A 25783-nucleotide genomic window follows, 5' to 3' on the forward strand; every position below is an offset into this window, starting at 1 on the left:
AAATTGGACATTCTGAATTCTGTGTACCCGAACAGGCGCCGGAATGTGGTGACTAGGGGCTTTTCACAGTAACTTAATTGCAGTGTTAATATAAGTCTACTTGTGACAATAAAGATTATTATTATAAGAAAGTGACTGCCCTTGACATCAAAGCTGCATTTGACCGAGTGTGGCATAATGGAGCCCAGCAAAACCGTACTCAATGGAAATCGAGAGAAAACTCTCCACTGGTTAGAGTGACACCTGGCACAATGGATGTGGTTGTTGGAGATCAATCATCTCAGCACCAGGACATCACTGCAGGAGTTCTTTAGGGTGGTGTCTGAAGCCCAACCATCTTCAGCTGCTTCATCAATGATCTTTCTTCTATCATAAGGTCAGAAGTGGGGATGTTCACTGATGACTGCACAATGGTCAGCACCATTCGCAACTTCTCACATACTGAAGCAGTTCATGTCCAAAGACTTGGACAATATCCAGGCTTGGGCTGACAAGTGGCAAGTAATATTCGCGCCACATATGTGCCAGGCAACGATCATGTCCAACAAGAGAGGATCCAACCTCACTCCTTGACATTCAATGGCATTACCATTGCTGAATCTTCCACCATCAACATCCTGGAGGTTACTATTGACCAGGAATTGACCTGGAGCTGAACTGGACTGGCAATATAAATAACGTGCCCCAGAGCAGGTCAAAGGCTAGGAATCATGCGGACATCTCCTGAGCACCCATAAATCCTGTCCATCATCTACATGGCACAAGTCAGGAATGCAATGGAATACTCTCCACTTGCCTGGACGAGTGCAGCTCCAACAACACAAGTAGCTCAACACCATCCAGGACAAAGCAGTCCACTTAATTGCTACCTTTTCCACAAACAATCTCTCCCCACCGCCGACTAACACTGGCAGCCGTGTGTACCATCTACAAGATGCACTGCAGGAATTCACAAACGTTCCTTAGGCAGCAAAATCCAAACCCATGACCACTATTGTCTAGAAAGACAAGAGCAGCAGATACATGGGAACCCCACCACCTGGAGGTTCCCTTCCAAGTCACTCACCACCCTGACTTGGAAATATATCGGTGTTCCTTCATTGTTGCTGGGTCAAAATCTTGGGACTTCCCTCCCTAACAGCACTGTGGGTGTACCTGCACCTCAGGGACTACAGCGGTTCAGGAAGGTTGCTCACCATCACCTTCTGAAGGGCAACTGGGGATGGGCAATATATACTGGCCTAGCCACATCCCGTAAATGAATAAAATAAATAAACACATTATTTATTGTGTATTTTTAAAAAAAATATTTGGCCATGGCACTTGGTGACTATTGGATGGTACCACAGACACAACATTCAGAAAAGAGTAAGTACACATATTTTAAAGCTTGCAGGAATTGGTCACTAAGATCTTTACCAACACTTTATACTTGTCCATAATATAAAAGTCAGCTTGCATTAGCTAGCATGCTATGAACAAAAACTCAATTTTATGCACTAAGCATATGGGAGGGGAAGCTTCCAGGCAGACAATGCTATTTTTTACTATGAACTATGCACGAGAAATAGTATATCAAGGGGGAAAAAAACTTGCCTTTACATAACAGCTCCCCCTCATCATAAGCTCTGGGCATTCTAAAGCAGTTTATGGCTATTGGATTACATTTGAATAGCAATCACTTATTTAGGTTACCACAGCAGCTATTTTTTATAAGGTTCTATGGCAAACAACTGAAGGAGCAGGTGATTTACTTTTAATGGTACATTGACAGATGATCGCCTCAAACCTGAACCACGAATGACTTTGTGTTAAGTAAAATTTCTTTAAATTATCCAGAAGCAAGAACAAAAGCAAATTAAACAACAGTATTTCACTTAATCCACAAGAAATGCATTAAAACAAAACAATGAAAGCGCTGCTTGGTAATTTTTGAGCATGTGCCTGGCATGAGATGTTCTATGTGAAATTAATTCCATGTTGTCCTTCCTTCCTGTAACTCAGTTTCCAAGTGAATTGAAGCAGCTGCCAACAGCTGAAATATTTATTCCAAGTTTGTGCTGCTTCCAGACACAAACTATTCATCAATCAGAAGAGACACACAATTACTTCAGCTGGTTCACATATCTTGACTGCCAGCTAAATCCAGTGGCGGTTTTAACCAGAAATTGAGAATTCAGAATATAGCGCAATTTTGTAAAAGACAACTTATTTTGATAATTAACCTATTACATCTAGTAACTGCACCTCCCTTTTTAAGGATGTATATTCGAGATACCTAGAACCTCAACTACAAAATTAAATAAACTGTTAATCAACCACATTGTTTCCTCAGTGTCATGACAAGAAGTCATGAAAGAATATTTTGTATATATATTATATAAACATATATATTATATATATATACATATATATCAATCATTCTGGCTCCTTTGTAAAATTACTTTAAAATATAATGGGCAAAGGCTTCAGACTGACTGAAAACATCACTGGTTACAACTCACATAAAAGGAATTCCTAGCCTTCAGAAAACCACAACAACCTTGTTATCTCAAAATAGGTGCTAATAACCCCTGTGACTGCAGAAATCAAATTCCAAGGAAATGCACAAAGGCTCCTTTACATTTCTAAGGAAAGGTCCTGGTGAGTAGAGATGATCTATTTGCCAATACAAAGTGTCCCGAAACCTCTGGTTAAATTCTTAATGGTTCATGTATTAACAATCTGAAGAATCCCAACAAGGAATAATAATATAATAATAATTTTTTATTATTAATGGTTCATGTATTAACCGTCTGAAGAATCCTAACCAGGAATATACATCTTTGTCCCAAACCAAGGGGATGAAATGGGAATTATGGCCAATGGACCTTCCCCCCTCGACTTCCCAAGCTGCTAGAACTTGTAATATTGCCTTGGGAAGCTGAAAGAGGCAGTCTGTCATCTGCCATCAACAAATAACGGCAGAACTGGTGCAAAAACAGAAAATACTGAAAAAAAACTCAGCGGTTTGACAGCATCTGTGGCCAGAAAATAAAGTGGGAGAGAAAATAGAGTTTAGTCCATTTGACTTCTTCAGAGCAGAATTAGAGCTCAGCCCAGGTTTAATTTGCCTGGCCCTCATCTACACCATTTCTATTGAAATGTCTGAACTTCTGTACCAGTGCGTAGTACAAGATTCAATCATCTTTATGTGCTTCTCCCATCATGAAGTCAGCGTGACTAGAAAGATTACCCAGCATTAGCTTCAACCGGCTAATCTCTCTGAAGGAGTACACCATTGGACTTTCAATTCTGAATTTGCATAAACAATAATTCGTATTTTGTCTTGTCTCTGCCCTGTACCTTTTTCTTTCCCTTATTCCCTCTTGTAGTGTATGAATGCAAAAATGTCTGTATGGGTGTTGAGGAGAGAACGTTGCAAACTCTCTTCCCGTCTTTTGAATGCGTGCAAAGACGACTGATTCTCTGATTTAACCCTATTTTGGGGGCAGCACGGTGGCGCAGTGGTTAGCACTGCTGCCTCACGGGGCTGAGGATCCGGGTTCGATCGAGTTTGCACATTCTCCCTCTGTGTGGGTCTCATCCCCATAACCCAAAGATGTGCAGGGTAGGTAGATCGGCCACGCTAAATTGGGGGGGAAAATTAATTGGGCACTTTAAATTTAGTTTTAAAAATCATCTTGAGTTTGCTATGGGGTCCTTAATAGAGGATTCGATCACTTCAAAACAGAAGGGTTGGGGAATATGCGCCATCCAATATAAAGGGGCAATTCAAAAATCCAAAACACATTTCTGTTTACAGATGGGTGGTTATGGGAGAAATCAGAACTGCTTAAATTAAACCCCCTCCTGTCTGTCACACGTAGTGTGACAGGTATTCCAAAAAACAGATCTGGTTTTCTCAGAATAGCTGAATCAACAACACAACTTGCATTTCCATATAATAAAAGCAAAATACTGTGGATACTGGATATCTGAAATAAAAATAAAGTGCTGGAAAAACTCAGCAAGTTTGGCAGCTTCTATGCAAGAGAAGCAGAGTCAATGTTTCGAGTCCAATATGACTTTCTTTGGAACTGCATTTTTCTATCCCCTCTAACCTAGAAAAACCCTGTGACCCTTAACTAGAGAATTACCAAACTACATCTAACTACAAGTCAGATAAGGAGAGAGTGATGATCTTTGCTTCTCCTATTCTGGCCTCTGACACATTTTTAATTTTAATTACTTCAGCATGGTCAGCTGTGCCCGCATGTCCTACACCCTGGATTTCCCTCCCTAAAGCAGTCTGCTTCTTTAGTATTCTTCCCCTTTTAATGCTCCTTTGAATCTCTCTCTCTTTGAGCTGCAAATAAAAGAGGAAGGAGGAGAGATGGCCAAAAGATTCATCGTTGTTACCTTCGGTTTGATGACACTTTTGAGTGCCTTGGGATGTTCTGTAAAGTTGTTGTTGCTGTTTCTGCTCTCTCTGGATTATTGCGTATTTCTACCATCAATGCTCCAAAACGAATAAAGCCTTTTGGATGAGACATTAAACCAAGGCCCTCTCAGGCAGACATGAAAGATCCCATTGCATTTTTGCGAAGGAGGAACTGCCTCCACCCACCTGACCAATATTTATCTCTCAATCAACAACAAAAAAAACAGCTCATTTCATCATGAACAACTTTCTGTTTGCGGGAGCTTGCTGTACATAAATTTAGCAATATATTTTTTACATTGCAACAATGACTACACGAAGTAGTCTACACAAAAAATGCTTTGCTGTCTGAAGTGCACTTTGGAAAGTCCTATGATCATGAAGGGTACTATATGAGTGCATAAAGGGGTTGATTTAGCATAGGGCTAAAACGCTGGCTTTGAAAGCAGACCAAGGCAGGCCAGCAGCACGGTTCAATTCCCGTACCAGCCTCCCCGAACAGGCGCCAGAATGTGGCGACTAGGGGCTTTTCACAGTAACTTCATTTGAAGTCTACTTGTGACAATAAGCGATTTTCATTTTCAAATTTCTTTCTCTATACAAATAACTTAGGCTATTCCTGAAAGAAAATGCAAGCGTACACATGCCTAAACTTTACACTAAGAGTCTCAAGAAAAAAGCACAGTAAAATCAAGTCACTTGATCCGCTGCATCACTACAATCCAAACTTTTAAAAGTCTCAGATTACCCATCACTTAAAATACCTACGCCTCATTTCACAAGATTGCACTTAATTGGTCAAGTGTAGTCAAACGGTAGATTGCTAGCGTGTTAGCTGTTGCCTTGGAAAGAGTTTACTTAACAGCAAAATGATTTTTATTGTATAAACAGCAGCGAAATAATATGGTAGAAAGACTCTATGTCTCACTGTTTAATGCTTGTGCATCTCCATGTTATTGTTGTACTTTTTATATTTTACACTATTATATTTCTTCCACAGCTTTTGGTGCATTGCATGCATTAGAGCATTCCAGCTGTGCCCAGGTTTCTAATTCCTTCTCTCTGTTTAGAATTTCTACAGTGCAGGAGGAGGCCATTTGGCCCATTGAGTCTGCACTGACCCTTTAAAAGAGCAGCCTACCTAAGCCCACTCTCCCGCCCTATCCACATAACCCCATCTAACCTGCACATCTTTGGACTCAAAGAGGCAATTTAGCATGACCAATCCACCTAACCTGCACATCCTTGGACGGTGGGAGGAAACCGGAGCACCCGGAGGAAACCCACGCATACAAAGGGAGAAAGTACAAACTCCACAGTCATCCAAAGCCGGAATTGACCCCAGGTCCCTGGTGCTGTGAGGCAGCAGTGGTAACCACTGTGGCACCGTGCCACCATTTATATCAAATCTCTGAAACAGCAGGAGCTTGAGAATTCCTTTAATGCAATGGTAAGATTTTTTTTTTATAAATTTAGAATACCCAATTCATTTTTTTCCCCCAATTAAGGGACAATTTAGCCACACCAATCCACCTAGCCTATACATCTTTGGGTTATGGGGCGAGACCCACGCAGACACGGGGGGAATGTGCCAACTCCACATGGACAGTGACCTGGTGCCAGGATCGAACCAGGGACCTCGGCGCCGTGAGGCAGCAATGCCAACCACTGCACCACCGTGCTACCCCCGGTGTTAAGATTTTAGTGGTAGACACTTAGGACAGGATATAATACAAGAAAGTATGCACTGAAAATATTCTTCCAGAAAGATGAAAAATCTTCCACCTCAAAATGTCTTCCCTGGTCGAAGAAAGCCATAGTTTGCTTGAAGGAGATTTAAAACTCCAAACTGGTTAAAATGTAACTGTTCATGAAACAATTCAAATCAGTGGATTTAATTTGTTCATTTTACATATGACTCAGCAACTTCCAAAGTCACTTTATTTTCCACAACTCCTATAAGGTACAGGGAGAAAGTAATTTGAATGAGAAATAAAGTTCCACTATCACTAATCAGCTTTCCACCCAATCATCACAACATTTCCCCTTACTTTGTCTTAAAAGTTCAAAGAATTACTGGAAGAGTGTGGACTCAAAGAAGTTTTTACCTGTTGTAGACAAGACATAAGTTCTGATTTATTTTTTGGTCTGACGTGTAACGTCTGTGATCCTCCCAGATATCTTTGATGGCATTTGGAAGTAGGACGATTATAACTGGGATGAGGCTGATCACTGGTTGAAAGGCACGAACGACGGGCACAAAATTGAGCACAGCAATGAAGATAAAATACATGTTGGCCAGCCGGTGCAGTTGCTCGAAGAGATTCTTGGGCACAAAGGTCCACACCTTGTACTTGGTTGTCTTGATCCCATTTCCCAAATATTTTTGATTTATGACTTTTGTAGTCTCGCCATATGATAAATTTGAAGTCACAATCCTCGTGGTGCCTTCCTTCATTTTTAACCTCCTGATTTACATTCATGTAGTTTACTAGTATTACACTAGTTTCATAGTTATTTCCTTCTGTCTAAATAACCATAGCACAGTAAATCCTGTTGCGCCAATCTTTGTACAATCAAATCCACTGGTTTTGAAAGTTTCTTCTTCTGCGACTGGCAAACCCTTACATAGTTACTAATCCTGTCCTTCACTTGTTAGTCATAAATTTTTATTTGACTCAGCTTGCTTCCTGCACCACCCCCCTGCAAAAACACTAGGACACGTATGTGCTAATTCTTTGGGAGCACTAATCCAATTTCATTTGTGATGCTGAATGCCTTAATTTTCTTGTTACCAGCAAACATTGCCGCAATAGAAACAGAGGGCATACAGAGTGGTTTCACTAGTCAATAAGATCCATCAACTCACCAAATACAATAAGACAAGGGTCACATTTATTTGTAGAATAAGGATTTCTGTTTGCACAAGGTATTAGGCCAAACCTTGCTGAAAATATAATGGTTTGTAAAAATGTACACTGTTACTAATGAGCAAATTGGCCAGCTCATTTCTGGGGATTGAGAGATCATCGATTTGTTACAAATCTCTAGAACTTTCTAATACGTTGTTTGTTTTGCATCACAGTCTCCTTGTTATTTTTAAACACCTGCTGGATTTCCACATTACTTGCCCAGTAATCTCACTGAGAGAGTTAAATTTGCTAATTAAGAATGGGACTATCATTTCAACAACATAATTGTTAACAGCAATACAAATCAACATCTGGGTTGGAATGGGAACATCATTCTTTTTGATAGCAAATTGTTCAGAGAAGTTTTTACTTTTCCTTTCTGTTTCTATCTTTACTGATTTGACATTGAATTCACCCACCCTAATTCGCTCTCCTCAATCATTCCCGTGTCTTTCTCAATTCTTGAACCTCACTGATTAAGGAGACATTCTGTTCTTTCCAATATTTACCAAGATCTCAGGGGGGGGGGGGGGGGGGGGGGGGGGGGGAAGTGAGGGCTTAAGCAGGTTGGTGCAGACTCGATGGGCCGAATGGCTTCCTTCTGCACTGTATGTTCTATGATCTGTGATCTATGACATCCCATTGCCTCAATAGGTCAATAGGTCCTGCCATTGTCGTTCCACCATCTTCCCCTTCCAATCAACTCTGGCCAGTTCCTCCCTCATGTCTTTCTGGTTAACTTTATTCAATTATAACACCGTTACATCTGATTCCAGCTTCTCCCTCTCAAACTACAGGATGAGTTCTATCATACAGTGGTCACTGTCCCCTAAGGGTTCCTTTACCTCAAGTTCCCTAATCCAGTCTGCCTCATTGCACATCACCAAATCTAGAATTGCCTGTTCCCTAGTGGGCTCTACCACAGGCTGCTCCAAAAAACCATCTGTAGACATTCCACAAATTTATTTTCTTTGTATCCGCTACCAATCTGATTTTCCCAGGCCACCTGCATATTGAAGTCCCCATGGTTATTGTAATATTTCCTTTTTTACTTGTCTTTTTATCTCCCTATTTATTTCTGCCCATATCCCGATTACTGCTAGGGGACCTGCACAACTCACATCAAGGTCTTTTTTCCTTTGCGATTCCTCAACTCTACCCACACATATTCTACGCCTTCTGACCCTATATCGCTTCTTGCTATTGATTTAATTTAATACTAACAAGGCAACCCTGCACCCTTTGCCTGTCCTTTCGATAGGACACATATCCTTGGATATTTAGATCCTAGCCCTGATCCCCTTGCAGCCACGTCTCTGTAATGCCCACATCGTACCCACCCATTTCAATGTACACCAAAAGCTCATCTACCTTGTTTCATATACTGCGTGCATTTAGGATCAACACCCTCAGTCCTGCGTTGACCCCCCCCTTCCTTTTCATCGTTATCCCCTTTTTTGCTGTGCCTCAAGTTAAATTCCTGCCACTTGCCATACTGTTTGTTCTATTATTTGTTCTTGAATCTTTACTAGCCCCCCATTAACTGGTTTAAAGTCCTCAATATTAACCTACACTCCTACCTTCTCCTTTAACTTTCATTTTCTAATTTTACATACAAGTGACCTGCCCCCCCCCCCCCCCCCCCCCCACCATTTCCTCCCCCCAGCCCCTCACTCCCACTGCCGATTCACCAGGACTCTGGTCCCAGCATGATTCAGGTGAACAATGACAACTGGATCATTACCCTCCCGCTCCAAGGTCCTCTGCAGCCCAGATGAGATATACTGAACCTGAATACCAGGTAGGCAACACAACCTTCGGACTCTCGATCCTGGTCACAGAGAACAGTGTCTATCCCCCTAACTATATCCAATTACAACTAATTTCCTTTCTCTTCCTCCCACTTGAATGGCTCCTTGCACCGTGGTGCTGTGGTCCAGTTCAGTTTCTGGTCAATGGTAACCCCTGGCTGCAGAATGTTTTAGCAATGGTAATGCCATTGAATGTCAAGAGGAGATGGTTAGATTCTCCCTTGTTGGACGAAAGGCACAAAACATGGTAAATAAGATTGGGAAAGCCGCTAAGGTCGAAATATTTTTGTTTTGGTGGAGATTTTTGCGTAGGCTACATTTTCATTTGCGGGGCTATCTTTTGGTTTTCAGGGGCTCATTTTCCATTCTCCCTGCCTCCTTCATTGTGATGTAGTCACATAGTAACATTACCTTTTTGATGTTGAATCTTTTAAGGATTTTTTTCTTCAGATAGATACAGTAGCATAAGTACTAAAGACTCTGTATAAACCAGAGGGTAGATGCAGAGATGATGGACTGAATGGCCTCCTTCTACACAGTAGGGATTCTATGCAGTCTTTTAACTTAAAATCTATAAATAAGCTGTTTTGTTAATTTATTATAAATAAATCTCCCACAGTCCATTTCCAAATCAAAATTCTACTTGGCATAAGAAACTTATTGGGAATGAGTCCCATATCTGCAGCTCCTTTAAAAAAATAATTGCAAGCAATTAGCACGCTCCAGCATTCTTTGGTTTCATTCTGCCAATTTCAAATTTCTTTCCCCTCAGTACTTTGGTTTAATGCGAGTACTGACAAACATATCAGGATATTGACTTGAAAAGGTTCAACTGTGCACAAGGGGAATAGTCACCAGCTAACCGCCAGATACAAAAATAGCTTAATTCACATATACTTAATATATCAGTCAATGTTTCCAAGCCATTGCAACTCCTCACACATCTGTGCTTTAGCAAGGCACAGACTGCAACCCGAGCACGAGCAACCCTAGGAAGCGGTGAATGCCTGGTCCTGGAGGCCCGTTGCGCCGGCGTCAACACTTTGCCGGGGTTTCAGAGAATTCCGGTCCATAGCTTTTACAACAGACATCGAACGTCTGTACATAAATATAAAAAGAGGAGGCTTCTGGTGGCAGCCATGATCTGGGCGGTCATACGAAAGGTGGCTCTCTCTTAGAAACTTCTCACTAGACCTTGAACTGTCAAACAGGCAGCAAAAGTACAAAAAAGTTCCCCAATCTATCACTCACTCACTGCCCAATCGACTGAGATGCCAACGAGCTAGCAGCTAGACTGCAAGTCCAGCAAGAGCAAAGAGAGGAAGACCCCAACCCCAGAACAGGGGGACACCCATGGCGAGCCAGACCTGAGCCTGGCAGACACAACAGGGTCGTCAACGCCGACCCACTTGTCAACAGAGAAGCTGAAGGAGTTTATCTCTGTGGAGCTCCAGAGGCACAGGCGATAAAACACCACCTCATGTTGGCTATGAAGTCGGCAATAGAGGCCACATTAGCCCCCATAAAGGGAGCAAAGGACAAAGTGGAACGGAGATTGACGGCCCAAGAGGCAACAGTGTAGGATCAGGAGAAAGCAGCCACCGACCAGAATGAGCAGACCGCCTCGCTCGAGGCCAACGTGGCAAGGTTGGTGATGGCCCAGAAGGCGCTAAAGGGCAAGGTGGATAACCAGGAGAACAGGTCCCATTGACAGAACCTCGAATCGTCTGGCTACCGCAGGACACAGAAGGTAGGAGCCTGACAGAACATATTCCAAGGATGCATCGAAATTGGTCGGGGAGGAGGATTCGCCAAAGCCCAGAGAGGTGGACCAGACCCACAGGATTGCTCTGTCAAAAATCCTAGTCCAGGGAACCACACTGGGAAATAATAGTGAAATCCCATAAGTTCTAGGACAAGGAACGGGTTCTGAGGTGGGTGAGGAGCACGCAGTCATGTGGGTGCGAGTGGGAACAACACATCCAATTGTAACAGGAATTTGGAGCTGGCCTGGCCAAGCGCCAGGTGGAGTTTAATGGGACCAAAAATGCACTGTTTAAAAGGTGCGATCTGGCATTTTGTATCCAGCAAGACTATGGGTCACGTACAACAATAAGTTTGTACAAGTTTGTAGAAAAGGACAGACTTAGGAAGAAAAATGAAGGGAAACCAGAAAAGTATGTGGACTTATGCGATTGGGGCCGGGGGGGGGGTCGCGTACCTTTTATGAGCATGGGGACAAGGCCAAGTGCCTACTGGCACACCAGCTGAGGAAGCAGATGGCCACAGGAGATAGTACAGATAAGGGACAGGATTGGTAGGTTGGCCACAGCTCCAGGTGGCCCTTTGCAATTTTCTACCAGGGACTGTACACCTCCGAGCACCCGGAGGACAACTCGAAGATGAGTTCCTGGACGGGTTGGACATACGGATGGTGGGGGAGGAACAGAGACTGGAACTGGAAGCACAGTTATAGGCCAGTTTAGCTCAGTGGACTAAACAGCTAGTTTGCAGTGCAGAAAAAGGCCAGCAGCGCGGGTTCAATTCCCGTACCGGCATACCTGAACAGGCGCCGGAATATGGCGACAAGGGGCTTTTCACAGTAGCTTCATACTTGTGACAACAAAAGATCATTATTATTATTGGAACTGGAGGTGGTCATGGAGTGCATGAACTCCATGAGGCTGGGAAGGCACCAGGACCAGAATGGTTCCTGGTGGACTTCTACAAGAAGTTTGCAGCAGCACTGGCCCCATGCCTGCAGGAGATGTTCAATGACTCGCTGCCGATGGGGTCCTGCTGCCCACGCTGCCGAGGGGGTCCTGCTGCCCACGCTGGCACAGGTCCTGATATCCTGTAAAAGGACAATGACCCGAGTGGACCACATCTGAACACTGATGCCGAAGGCTCTGGTGAGGCGACTGGAAAGTTGCTTGCCAGAAGTAATCGGGGAAGATCAGACCAGGTTTGTTAAGGGCAGACAGCTAACGGCGAACATCAGACGCCTACTGAATGTGATCATGATCATGAGACATCAGAAGTGCTCATCTCCCTGGTCGCAGAGAAGACCTTTGAATGCAGACACCTCATGAGGTAAAGCTACGGTTTGGGCTTGGGCCAGGGTTCACCTCGTGGGCGAAATTGATATCTGGATGAACACCAACCAACAGCTCTGGCTACTTCTGGCTGTACAGAGGCATGAGGCATGGATGTCCACTGTCCCCACCGCTGTTTATCCTGGCTATTGCTCCTATATCAGCGAAGTGGTGGAGAAGCATCCAGAGGGGAGACAGAGAGCAGAAAGTCTCATTCTATGTGGATGACCTGCTCCTCTAAGTCTCGAACCGCCTAGCCAGCACGGGGAAGATAATGGAACTCCTGACGGAGTTTGGAGCCTTCTTGGGATACAAACCTAACCTGCCTTGGAGCATCCCTTGGGAGTCACCGGCCCACTCCCATTCCTCCCAGTCAAGTACTTGAGGAGCCCAGTGGTGGTGGTGGCCACGCTAAGGACCTGGAACCAGCTCAGACACCACTTCAAACTTGGTGACACATCGCTTTGGACGCCATCTGCAGAAACCATCGATTCATCCCAGCGAAAATAGACAGCACCTACAAAACATGGAGAATGGACGAAGGGGTGCTGACAGTAAGGCCGCGGACTGGCTGTCCAACCTAACGGAATTCCTGAAACTGAAGAAAATAAAATCTACAATTGGGAGTCAGAGAAAGGGCTCCAACTACAGAAGCCTCGCTATCCTCGATGGGCCTCGCCCTAGTATACTGCGTGCTGGAACTATCTGTTCCCCAAGGTGATACCAGAGATTTTTTCTCCGTTGACCATAAAGTTTCCGTGCCAGTCACAATCCGCTAACATAGGCCACATCAGCAAACTGTATCGCACAAGTGTATAGTTTAACCGCATAGCATCGAGAATGAGTTCAGGTATATACTTATTTTGGTTACCGTTTCTTTTTCTGTTTTATGTTTTGCTATTATTATGTTTGTGTTGTTGTTTTATGGGAGGCAGTGGCGTAGTGGTATTGTCACTGAACTAATAATCCAGAGACTCAGGGTAATGCTCTAGGGTCCCGGGTTCTAATCCAGGTGGCAGATAGTGAAATTTGAATTCAATAAAAGTCTGTGATTAAAAGTCAAACGATGATCATGAAACCACTGCCCGATAGACATAAAAACCCCATCTGGTTCACTAATGTCCTTCAGGGAAGGAAATCTGCCATTCTTACCCGGTTTGACCCACACAATGATGCGGCTGACTCTTAACTGCACCCCGCTCCCGCTGAAATGGCCACTCAGTTAAGAGCAATAACGGATGAGCCACAAATGCTGGCCCATCCAGCGTTGCCCACGTCCCAAGAACAAATTTTCACAAAATGTTTGCAAGTTTTTTTAGTCGTTTTCAATGGAGAATGCACTCATTGCCCCCATGAATTTTGAAGCCTGGAAAGCTGCACATGCACACAGTTACATGGGAATATTATATCCTGGTGATAATGGAGACAAGGTTCAACAAAGGGCTAGACTTGGTACAAGGTATTGGGGAACAAGAAGGAAGGAAAGAAGGGTGGAAGGGAGGCAATGCTGATTAAGGATATTATTACAGTATTGGACAGAGGGACAGAATATATTTGATGTGAGTAAAAAAACAAAGTGAGTATGACAGTACTCGCATATTCTGTAAGACTAGTGAGAAAGATATACAGCAACAAATTTCTAGGGAAATTAGAAGTGCAAAAACTGTAGTGTGATGGGAGATTTCAATTATCCTGATAAAGACTGGTATGGCAACAAGGCAAAGTATAGTAAAGGGCAAAAAGGAGGATGAGTATTTGAAAATGAAATGAAAATGAAAATCGCTTATTGTCACGAGTAGGCTTCAATGAAGTTACTGTGAAAAGCCCCTAGTCGCCACATTCCGGCACCTGTTTGGGGAGGCTGGTACGGGAATCGAACCATGCAGCTGGCCCGCTTGGTCTGCTTTAAAAGCCAGCGATTTAGCCTAGTGAGCTAAACCAACCCCTGCGCTCAGTAGAATTTTCGTGATCAGTATATTTCAGACCCAAAGCGAAATGAAGCATTGCTACATCTGGTTCGGAGGATGTGGTGGATCAAATGGATCAAGTGTCAATAGGTGAACATTTAGAGAATAGTGTATTAGATCAGTTATGAAAAATGACAAGGAGAAATTTAGAAAAGTACGTAATTGGAAGAGGGCCAATTTCAGTGCTTTGAGAATGGATCTGTCTTGAGTAAACTGGAAGCAAAGATTGGCTTACAAAACCATAATCGAATAATAAGTTGCCTTTATATGTAGATGGTTCAGATACAGTTAAGATGGATTCCCACAATCGGGAAAGGTAGGGCAACCAAAGCCAGAGCTCCCTAGATGACAAGAGTAAGTTGAAGTAGAAAAAGCAAGACAAATATCAGGTTTATAGTACAGGTGACATCCAGGTTGAATATAGGAAGTTCAGAGGGAAATTGAAAAAAAAAGTAAGAGGGAATCTGAGAAGAAACGGCAGTTAACGTGAAAGGATTCCAAAAGTTTCCAATAGACATATGGTTAGTAAAATTGGAGTAGGAGGGGACTGGGACCGATTAGTGATCAAAAAGAGGGACTACACATGGGGGCAATGAGCAATGCTGTGGTACTAAATGGCTTAGTTGCATCTGCCTTTATCAAGGAAGAAGATGTCGCCAAGTCATGAAGAAAGAGAAAGTAGTTGAGCATTAGACGGGCTAAAATTTGATAAAGAGATGGTACTAGAAAGGTTGGCTTTACTAAAACCAGAATGCATATGAGGATACAGAGGGAAGTAAAAGTGGAAAATGTAGAGGCGCTGGACATAATCTTCCAATCCCCTTTCGATATGGGAAAGCTTTTAGAAACAATAGTGCACAACAAAATTATCAATCACTTGGACAAGTGGATTAAGTAAACTTTGCATGGATTTGTTATTGGCAAAACAATTGAATTAACTTGATTGAGTTTTTTGATGAAGTTACCGAAAAGAATGATGAGGGTAATGCAGATGACGTGGTGTAAATGGACTTCCAAAAGGCATTTGATGAAGAGCCACAAAATAGATTTTCTGCAACGTTGAAGCCCATAAAAGGGACAGTAAATGCATGGATACAAAATTGGCTAACAGATATGAAACAAAGAGCAGTGATGTTTTTCAGACTAGAGGAATGTGTGCAGCAGGGTTTCCCAGGGATTGGTTCTGTAACCTCTGCTTTTCTTGATATTAACTCTTGATAACTTTGGCATACAGGCACAAATTTTAACATTTGCAGGTGTCACAAAACATATTATGAACTGTGTGGAGATAAGTGATAGACTTCAAAATGATACAGAGTGTAAAGATCCTCCTATTTAAACCCTCCTTCTTCCCTGTTTCCCCCTTTCTTTTAATTTTGATGTTACAATTTTTTTCCATAGACGAGAATTGGGCCTGAGCCTTTCATGTGGTCTTCATCTTTAATCCAAGCTGGAGCGATCAGTGATGACTCAGGTTGACTGACTTGGCTGGCGAACAATGAAGGGGCTTGAAATGCTGGACTTTGTCAATAGGTTCTAACTTCTCTGGAATGTTTCTTTCACCCCAGTAAGGTTAGGTTGTTTAGTTTCACTTTTGGTTCTAAAGCAGAAAGCAACCCTGATCTCTCTCTCTCTCTCTGATATGCTAAATTTTCTCTAAAACTCCAGTTTAAGAGCTCTTCTCTCACTGTAGCGTCTGGGTATGGATTTTCTTCAGGTTGCAGAAAAGTAAAGTCAGTCCATGAGCTGGAAGTAGGGGCTGATGCAAAATCAAGTGTCTCTATCAGAAGATAGAGCCCTGGATACAAACCCGGAGCTGAGGGCCCAGTTAATAAATGCTAACATGTCGCTCTTCCCCACAGCTACTAGATTCCTCAATGGATAAAAGAAAATTACCGCGGAGCTTTGACAAAGCTTTGACAAAGGGTCATCTGGACTCGAAACGTTAGCTCTTTTCTCTCCCTACAGATGATGCCAGACCTGCTGAGATTTTCCAGCATTTTCTCTTTAGACTCAACAACTCCCTCCGACTGATCTGTTCCCTGTAAGAACACTATTCACGATGCCCTATGCTGCTCTTGCTCATGCATTTGCTTTGTTTGGCCCTTGTTCTGCATTGTAACCAAACACTATTTGTCAATGTACTCTGTCGATTATTCTTTTTGTCTACTATATATGTACTGTGTATGTTACCTTGGCCGCAGAAAAATACTTTTAACTATACTTCAGTACATGTGACAATAAATCAATCAATCAAAATCCTACTGGTTGTGAGTACTGAATGAATGTTTCTGCTAGAAGGACATCATCAACTGTACACCGGTAGCTTCGGTCAGTCAGTGTGCTGGGAGGACAACCTGCAAGGAATTCAACATCCAAAGCAAGGGCTTGCATCTTTATTTTTTTTACCTTAATCCTTATTATTTTCACCACTTTCCATCCCTCTGTTTGTCTCTCTTTTGTGTGTGTGGCGCTACAGGGTGGCATAGTAAAAAAGGTGGGGGGAGGGGGGGGTGTTAGTAGATTAGCTTGCTGTTATATCACAGTAACTTCATTGCAGTGTTAATGTAAGCCTACTTGTGACAATAATAAAGATTAATATGATGCAGAAAAATGTGAAGTGATACATTTTGGGTGGAAGAATAAGGAGAGGCAGTATGAATTAAAGGGTAGAATACTCTACTAAAAGGGTGCAGGAACAGAGAGACCTGGGGGTATATCTACATACAGCTGGATGGAAAGTCTTTTCAATTCCCTTGGAGATGGTGAAGTGGAAAGCTCTACTGGTATCTGTCGCAACTCCTGAATTTTTAAATATAAATTTAAAGTACCCAATTCATTTTTTCCCCCCATACTCCACACAGACAGTGGCCTGGGGCCAGTATCGAACCTGGATCCTCAGGACTCAACTACTGAATTTCTGCAAGAACTGAACTCATAGGACAAAGAACTAGGCTAATCTTGGGTTTGGAATTTTCAGTAATGCTTATTACACAGCCCACATTCAGAAAATTCTGCCTATACATGAGCACCTTAGTCGATGAGGTTTCTCACATCACAGTTGCCATATTACATTTATGGCTATTCTCTGTCATTATGTAGCCAAGTTCTCCAGTAGTGTACATGTGAAACCACATTAAATGGAACAAGGTTGGTGGGCCTATTGAACATCTGATTCAGGAAGAAGAAGCCTTTACCTTTCTGTTACAAAGTATTTGTCCAGCATTTTAGGTTAAATGGTCTTTAATAATCAAGCAAAGTTAATTCTCAAAAATGATCCAAAAATGCTGAAATTACAACTACCCTATTCCGAAGGGCCTGTATTGCGCTGTAATGTTCTATGTTCCTAAGGTCACCACAAGTTCCAGAACTGATCTTAAGAAACCACAACAACGTAGAAGTAGAAAAGGCTTCTCAAGCCACAAGGTTTACACAGTTGACAGGTCACGTGAACTGATTATTTCGAAGGAAAGATTTGTGGAGGGTTAGGGACCACACAAAAGCTTGTTTTAAAATAAAATCAAAACATTGTGGATGCTAGAATCTGTAACAAAAACAGAATACTGAAAAAACCCAGCAGGTCTGGCAGCTTCTGCAGGGAGAGAAAACAGAGTTAAAGTTTCACGTCCATATGATTCTTCTTCAGAACTATATAGAGAGAAAAATATTGCTTCAATTAATTTTTTTACGATTAGATACTAATTATTTTTGAAACCACATACAAAATATTAGAGAAGCTGATTTCAGCTGATGAACTAATTTTTGCAAGGTTTTGCTTTTTTTTTGACAAGTTTTAAATGCCTCTTATCAAAATCTAACTGCAGAGAAATGGTCACAATTCATTTTGAAATTCATGTGACTATTTCATTGAATGCAGGAACCGCCATATACCTGTTGTACTGATGAGCTCTACGAGAATGTTTTATTTACACTTGCATTGATTCCCTTATTTCCTATTTCTTTTATTTGCCGTTATCAGTTTTGGTCCATGGATCTTTAATGGATATACCTTCAAGTTGAGTAGAGGAAGTGAGGAACTCCAAAGTTTCAAAATAGCATTCGATGCTAAGAAGATTTAAATTTTGAACAGAAGAACTCAAGACTTCCAACACCCGAGATATTGGAAAGATTTGGTTCTGTTGGTTGGCTGGTGGACAATGGATTGGCCAAGGACCATATTCTGGCTGGCAACAGGCAGCGATTGGGTTCTGCCATGTGGAGGTTTTCACGGGACCCAGCAGAAAAAGCTGCTGGATGCTGAGAGGAGAGGTTGTATATTGTTCTCTTTTCCCCAAATGTTTCATGTCTGTTGGTTCTAAGTCTGCAGAGAAGTCTCAAGACCCTGATGAATCTACAGTGAAAACCATTACAGACAGGGGTGGCACAGTGACGCAGTGCAGTACGGCGCTGAGGCCGACCCCGGGTCACTGTCCGTGAGACGTTTGCACATTCACCCCGTGTTTGCGTGGGTCTCACCCCCACAACCCAAAGATGTGCAGGGTAGGTAGATTGGCCACGTTAAATTGCCCCTTACTTGGACAAAAAATTGGGTACTTTCAATTTTTTTAAATTGGGCAGCCAAAGAACAAAGACTTATGGTACTTTTTTAAATTAAGAGATAATTTCAATTGTGTTGTAACTCTGGGTGAAGTGGGACTGGAATTGGCCACACACTAGCCATGGTGTCATAACACTTGATCATTTTCAAAACATTTGACAAATAATTTGTATGGGCCTCAAAAATACATGGGCGACATGGTGGCACAGTGATTAGCTCTGCTACCTCACAGCTCCAGGGACCCAGGTTCAATTCTAGCCTCGGGTGACTGTCTGTGTGGAGTTTGTACTTTCTCCTTGTGTCTGTGTGGGTTTCCTCCGGGAGCTCCGGTTACCGTCCACAGTTCAAAGATGTGCAGGTTAGGTGGATTGGCTATGCTAAATTGCCCCTTAGTGTCCAAATGGTTAGGTTGGGTTATGGGTATAAGGTGGAGGCGTTGGCTTAAGTAGGGTGTTCTTTTCAATTTGGTGTATACTCAATGAACCAAATGGCCTCCTTCTGACTGTAGGGATTCTATGATTCTAAACATTACGTGAACGAGTAATAACGATACATGTCTGTCAAATTGAAGAAAGGGAAATGCATGGACTTACTTGTCATATACCTTAGTTGTCCGGTTGTTTATTTGTTTGTCAAATTTGTAGCGGCGGTAATCTTCAACCCCATCCTTAATCCCAATAATTGAAAGAACCACGATCAATGGTATCATGGTTATCTCCTTTTGAAATGCTTCCACTAATGGCACCCAGTTTAGAACAACTATTAACAGGAAATAAAGGTTTGCAGTCCTGAAGGAACAAAAAGGAAACTGAAATTAAGAGGGACAAGAGAATAGTTGTTTAGTACAACAAAGTTACATTTTTTAAAAATTGTTTGCTAATTATTGATGCCTAAATCACTAGATCATATTTTCTGAATTTTTTTAGCATGACATTTCCTCTTTGCTGTACTGCTTACAATTCAAACAATGATATTTTAACCTTCTGCACCAAAGCACGATTGAATTATGAGGAGTGGACTGAACTATATTAACCATAAAACTAGGATGAGTGACAGCAGCAAAGTGCAAACTGTTTTGACTGGTACTCCGTATCCTGCACCATGCCTTGGAAAAGTCCTTTCTCAATCCTCTCTTTCTTTCCCCACCCACTTGCTTCATTTTCTGGATGACAAGTTGTAACTAGTGGGGTGCCACTAGTTTAAAATTAAGAGTTAATTTCAATTGTGTCCTTGGGCCCCAGCTATTTACAATCTATATTAATGACTTGGATACAGGGATAGAAGGTTCTATAGCCAAATTTGCAGATGACACAAAAATAGCTGTGACAGTAAGTTGCAATGAGGAAATAAGAACCTTACAAATGGATATAGATAGGTTAGGAGAGTGGGCCAAAATGTGGCAGATGGTGTTTAAAGTGGATAAGTGTTAGGTCATGCATTTGGGTCAAAAAAGTAGAAAGGCAACTTATTATCTAAATGGGGAGAGACTTTGGGGTGCTCCGATGCAGAGGGATCTTGGAGTCCTAGTGTATGACTCACAGAAAATGGGCATGCAGGTGCAGCAGACAATAAGGAAAGCAAATGGAATGTTGGCATTTATATTTATGTTGGCAACTATACATGGCATTGGTACGACCTCATCTGGAGTATTGTGCACAGTTTTGGTTCCCTTATTTGAGGAAAGATGTATGGCATTGGAGGCAGGTCAGAGGAGTTTCACAAGATTGATTCCAGAGGAATGTGGCGACTAGTGGGCAGCACGGTAGCACAAGTGAATAGCACCGTGGCTTCACAGTGCCAGGATCCCAGGTTCGATTCCCCGCTGGGTCACTGTCTGTGCAGAGTCTGCACATTCTCCCCGTGTTTGTGCGGGTTTCCTCCGGGTGCTCCGGTTTTCGGCTTGACCGAACTGTCTGACAAAGCCCCCATCTGTAATAACCATAGGTTCACGCCGGCCAGCACTCACTGACAACACTTTTAAATCCCGCAGGGCAGCACAGTAGCACACGTGGCTAGCACTGTGGCTTCACAGCACCAGGGTCCCAGGTTCGATTCCCTGTTGGGTCATTGTCTGTATGGAGTCTGCACGTTCTCCCCGTGTCTGCATGGGTTTCCTCCGGGTGCTCCGGTTTCCTCCCACAATTCAAAGACGTGTAGGTTAGATGGATTGGCCATGCTAAATTGCCCTTCAAAAAGGTTAGGAGAGGCTATTGGGTTATGGGGATAGGGTGGAAGTGAGGGCTTGAGTGGGTCGGTGCAGATTCGATGGGCTGAAATGGCCTCCTTCTGCACTGTATGTTCTATGTACTATGTACTAAAAAGGTGGAGACAGGATGGGGAGGGGACACGGAGTCAGGCACCTACACACTGACGGCAAGGTCACAACACTGCCAAGGAGGACCCGCCAACCACGCCCATATGTTCTGGTCTTGCCCAGATTTGCTGGGTACGGGACAGCTTTCTTCGAGGCAATGTCCAAAGTGGTGGGGATGAGGGTGGAGCCATGCCCGAAAGTGGTGGTCTTCAGGGTATCAGACCAGCCAGATCTCCATGGGGAGGAGGGCGGATGCCCTTGCCTTTACCTCACTGATTGCCCTCTGTAGAATTCTGCTTGGCTGCGGTCAGCAGCACCACCTAAAGCTGCAGACTGGCTGTCCGACTTCCCGTAACTTCTCCAAATGGAGAAAATCAAATTCGTCATCCGAGGGTGGGAAGATGGCTTCCTCAAAACATGAGAGCCATTCACTCAACTGTTACGGGACGTGGTTGTGGCCAACAAACAAATAAACAAGTAGCCAGGGGAAAGTAGCCAGGACATGATAGAAAGGAGGGAGGACTGGGGGGGGTGGGGGTGGCAGACAAACCCAGCAGGAAAGAAGGGAAGTATGAGAGGAGGTGGTGGAGGGGGGTGGGTGGGCAAGGAGGACTGGAGGATGAGGGAAGCCAGAAGGGAGGAAAGAGGAGGAAACACAAACCGGGAGGGAGAGCGCAGGAAATGGCAACGACCATAACAAGCACAGCCGAGCACAAGAGAGAAAGAACAAGAAGGAATGACAGACGGCCGAAGCAGAGGTTAATGGACAAAAAGAAACGCAACCAAGAGATACAAGTGACATTAGGGGCACCATTCAGGTGCCCCAACACCCGGTTTTGTTTGCTTTTTAAAAAAAAAATTTTTTAATGAAAAGTGGGCAGGGGGGAGATTACTCCCCCTTAATGCTATGGGTTATGACATTTTTTTCTTGGTTTTTCTTTGTTTAAATCCTTCCTCTGTTTTTTTTTCTCCTTATCATGTATAAAACCCAATAAAAACATTATTTTTAAAAAATGAAAAGAAATGGCACACATTTGATGGAGCTTTGAGTGTCATGGGGGCACAGGAACATCAAAACAAGAGTAGACCATTGAGCCTGCTCCACCATTCAGTACGATCATGGCTGATCATTCACTTCAATACCCCGAATACGGATCTCTGCGGTACCTCACTAGTCACAGCTTGCCAAAGTGACAAACAGCAACATCTAGAAACAATCTTTCAGGACAAAATTAACAGCACATGGATAAATGCGGGTTAATTAAGAAAAGCCAGAATGGATTTCTTCAGATAAATAATGTTTAACTAACTTGCTGGAGTTTTATGAATAAGTAACAGGGAGAAATATAAAACAAAGCGCACAATTCTAAAGGAGGTACAAGTACAGAGGGGCCTGGGTGCATATGTGTTTTAAGCTATTGAAGATGACTAGTCAGATTGCGAGCACGATAAATAATGCATACAGTATCCTAGGCCTTATTAATAGGGGCATAAAGTACAAAAGAAAGGAGGATATGTTGAATATGTGGAAGATACTAGTTCATCCTCAGCTGGAATATTGTGCCCCGTTCTGAGCACCGCACCTTTGAAAGCATATGAAGGCATTGGAGAGTGTGCAAAAATTATTCAAAAGAATGGTTCTAGGGATGAGGAACTTAAGTTGTGGAGATAGATTGGAGCAATTGGGGCCGTTTCCCTTGGAGAAAAGGTGGCAGAGAGGTATTCAGAATCACAGACTGTTCCCACTCGTGAAAGGATCAAGAAAATGGGGCACAGCTTTAAAATAATTGGCAAAAGAAGTGTGATGAATGATAACTGTATAACTGTACCTTTAATGCGCTGGCCCCTTTAAGACTGGGTTTGGAACCCTGGGGGACTCCGCCTCCGGCTCCGCCCCCAGGGAACTGTATGGAAGGTTACTTTCAGTGGGTAGCGTGCTGTGAGCACACTTCTCGGCAGCTGTCTGGTTCTCTGATAATTAAAGCCTTAGAATTACCAATCTTCTCTCCAGAGTCATAATTGAGGGTATCTCAATTTAATTACCAGATTACATCAAGATGGACAGCGGTCTAAAGCCGGAGAAGCTCAATCTAGACGCTCGGTCGCCGGAGGCCACCAAAATTTTTAAATACTGGCTCCGGTGCTTTGAGGCCTATCCGAATTCCTCAGAAACTGAAGTTGACGGCCCTTGCAAGGTGAGCTTACTACATGCCCGGGTAACAAAGAGTTCCACACAACCCGGCTCGCCATCCTCAGCTACGTTGTGGAAAACGGGGTCCTAGGCCCGGACCCCGACCGCATACGCCCCCTTAAGGAACTTCCCCTCCCCCATAGCCCCAAGGCACTCAAATGGTGCCTGGGACTCTTTTCCTATTATGCCCAGTGGGTCCCCAGATATGCGGACAAAGCCCGACCACTCATTAAGACCACGGTTTTTCCCCTGACAGCTGAGGCCCAGACAGCCTTCAGTCGTATCAAGGCCGATATCATCAAGGCCGCCATGCACGCGGTGGACGAAACCATTTCCTTCCAGGTTGAAAGCGACGCATCAGACGTCGCCCTGGCTGCTACCCTCAACCAGGCGGGCAGACCAGTAGCGTTCTTCTCCCGAACCCTCACCGCCTCGGAAATTCAGCACTCTGCAGTCGAAAAGGAGGCACAAGCCATAGTGGAGGCCATGCGACACTGGAGGCACAACCTAGCCGGGAGGAGGTTCGCCCTTGTTACCGACCAACGGTCGGTCGCCTTTATGTTCGATAACACACAACGGGGCAAAATAAAGAATGATAAAATTCTGAGGTGGAGGATAGAGCTCTCCACCTATACGTACGATATTACATATCGTTCAGAGAAGCTCAATGAGTCCCCAGATGCCCTGTCCCGCGGCATGTGCGCCACCGCGCAAAACAAACGCCTGAGAGCCATCCACGATGACCTCTGCCACCTGGGGGTCACCCTGCTTGCCCATTTCATCAAGTCCCGCAACCTACCTTACTCCACCGAGGAGGTCAAGGCCATGACTAAGGCATGCCAGATCTGCGCGGAATGCAAACTGCACTTCTACCGACCAGACAGGGCTCGCCTGATAAAGGCCTCTGGGGCCTCTGGGCCCTTTGAGCGACGAAGCGTGGACTTCAAAGGGCCCCTCCCGCAACATTTATTTCCTCACTGTTATCGATGAATTCTCCCGCTTCCCCTTCGGTGTCCCCTGCCCGATATGACCTTGGCCTCCGTAATCAAGGCACTGCACAGCATCTTCACACTGTTTGGTTTCCCCACTTATATCCACAGCGACCGGGGTACATCGTTCATGAGCGATGAGCTGCGTCGATATCTGCTCAACAAGGGCATCGCCTCGAAGCTGCTGGCAAAGATCCTGGCCACTAGAATAGAGGATTGCGTGCCCGGGGTCATTCATGAGGACCAGACGGGGTTTGTGAGGGGAAGGCAGTTGAATACGAACGTGCGAAGGCTCCTCAATGTCATTATGATGCCGGCCAGGGAAGGGGAGGCGGAGATAGTGGTGGCATTGGATGCGGAGAAGGCCTTTGATAGGGTTGAGTGGGAGTATTTGTGGGAGGTGTTGGAGAGGTTTGGGTTTGGGGAGGGGTTTATCCGGTGGGTGAGGCTGCTCTACGAGGTCCCGATGGCGAGTGTAGCCACAAATAGGAGGAGGTCGGAGTACTTTTGGCTGTACCGGGGGACGAGACAGGGGTGCCTCCTGTCCCCCTTGCTCTTCGCGTTGGCGATTGAGCCCCTGGCCATGGCATTGAGGGAGTCAGGGAACTGGAGGTGCCTGGTGCGGGGTGGGGAGGAGCATCGATGTCGCTGTATACGGACGACCTGTTGCTGTATGTGGCGGACCCGGTGGGGGGGGATGCCGGAGGTGATGAGGATTCTTAGTGAATTCGGGGGTTTCTCTGGGTATAAGCTGAACCTGGGCAAGAGTGAGTTGTTTGTGGTGCATCCGGGGGATCAAGAGGAGGAGATTGGTAGGCTCCCACTGAAGCAGGCAGGGAAGAGCTTCAGGTACCTAGGGGTCCAGGTGGCTGTGAGCTGGGGGGCCCTGCACAAGCTCAAACTCACAAGGTTGGTGGAGCAGATGGAGGAGGAGTTTAAGAGGTGGGACATGTTACCGCTGTCACTGGCGGGGAGGGTGCAGTCCGTTAAGATGACGGTGCTCCCGAGTTTTTTGTTCCTGTTTCAGTGCCTCCTCATCCTTATCCCGAAGGCCTTTTTTAGGAGGGTCAATAGGAATATCACAGGATTTGTGTGGGCGCATGGGACTCCGAGGGTGAGAAGAGTGTTCCTGTAACGGGGCAGGGATAGGGGGGGGCTGGTGTTGCCCAACCTCTGTGGGTACTATTGGGCTGCCAACGCAGCGATGGTGCGTAAGTGGGTAATGGACGGGGAAGGGGCAGCATGGAAGAGGATGGAGGCTGCGTCATGTGTGGGCACGAGCCTGGAGGCGCTGGTAACGGCGCCATTGCCACTCCCTCCAATGAGGTATACCACGAGCCCGGTGGTGGTGGCTACCCTCAAAATTTGGGGGCAATGGAGACGGCATAGGAGAGAAGTGGGGGGCTCGATGGAGGCCCCGATACGGGGGAGCCATCTGTTTGTCCCAGGGAGCATTGATGGCGGATTTCTGGGCTGGCACAGGGCAGAGGTTAGGAGGTTGAGGGACCTGTTTGTGGAGGGGA

At 44.4% G+C, this 25783-nt stretch overlaps 1 protein-coding gene across 5 annotated transcripts in view; it reads right to left on the reverse strand.

Annotated features, from left to right (window-relative positions):
- LOC119962941 (probable phospholipid-transporting ATPase VD) overlaps positions 1 to 25783 on the reverse strand; it is a 363410-nt gene that overhangs the window by 206610 nt on the left and 131017 nt on the right. For all 5 annotated transcript variants that reach the window (XM_038791265.1, XM_038791266.1, XM_038791263.1 and 2 more), the window contains one exon: positions 19360 to 19554. In XM_038791265.1, the coding sequence (XP_038647193.1) occupies positions 19360 to 19554 (195 nt within the window). The remainder of the gene's footprint in view (positions 1 to 19359; positions 19555 to 25783) is intronic.

Source organism: Scyliorhinus canicula, chromosome 3, assembly GCF_902713615.1.
Source record: "Scyliorhinus canicula chromosome 3, sScyCan1.1, whole genome shotgun sequence".
NCBI lineage: Eukaryota > Metazoa > Chordata > Chondrichthyes > Carcharhiniformes > Scyliorhinidae > Scyliorhinus > Scyliorhinus canicula.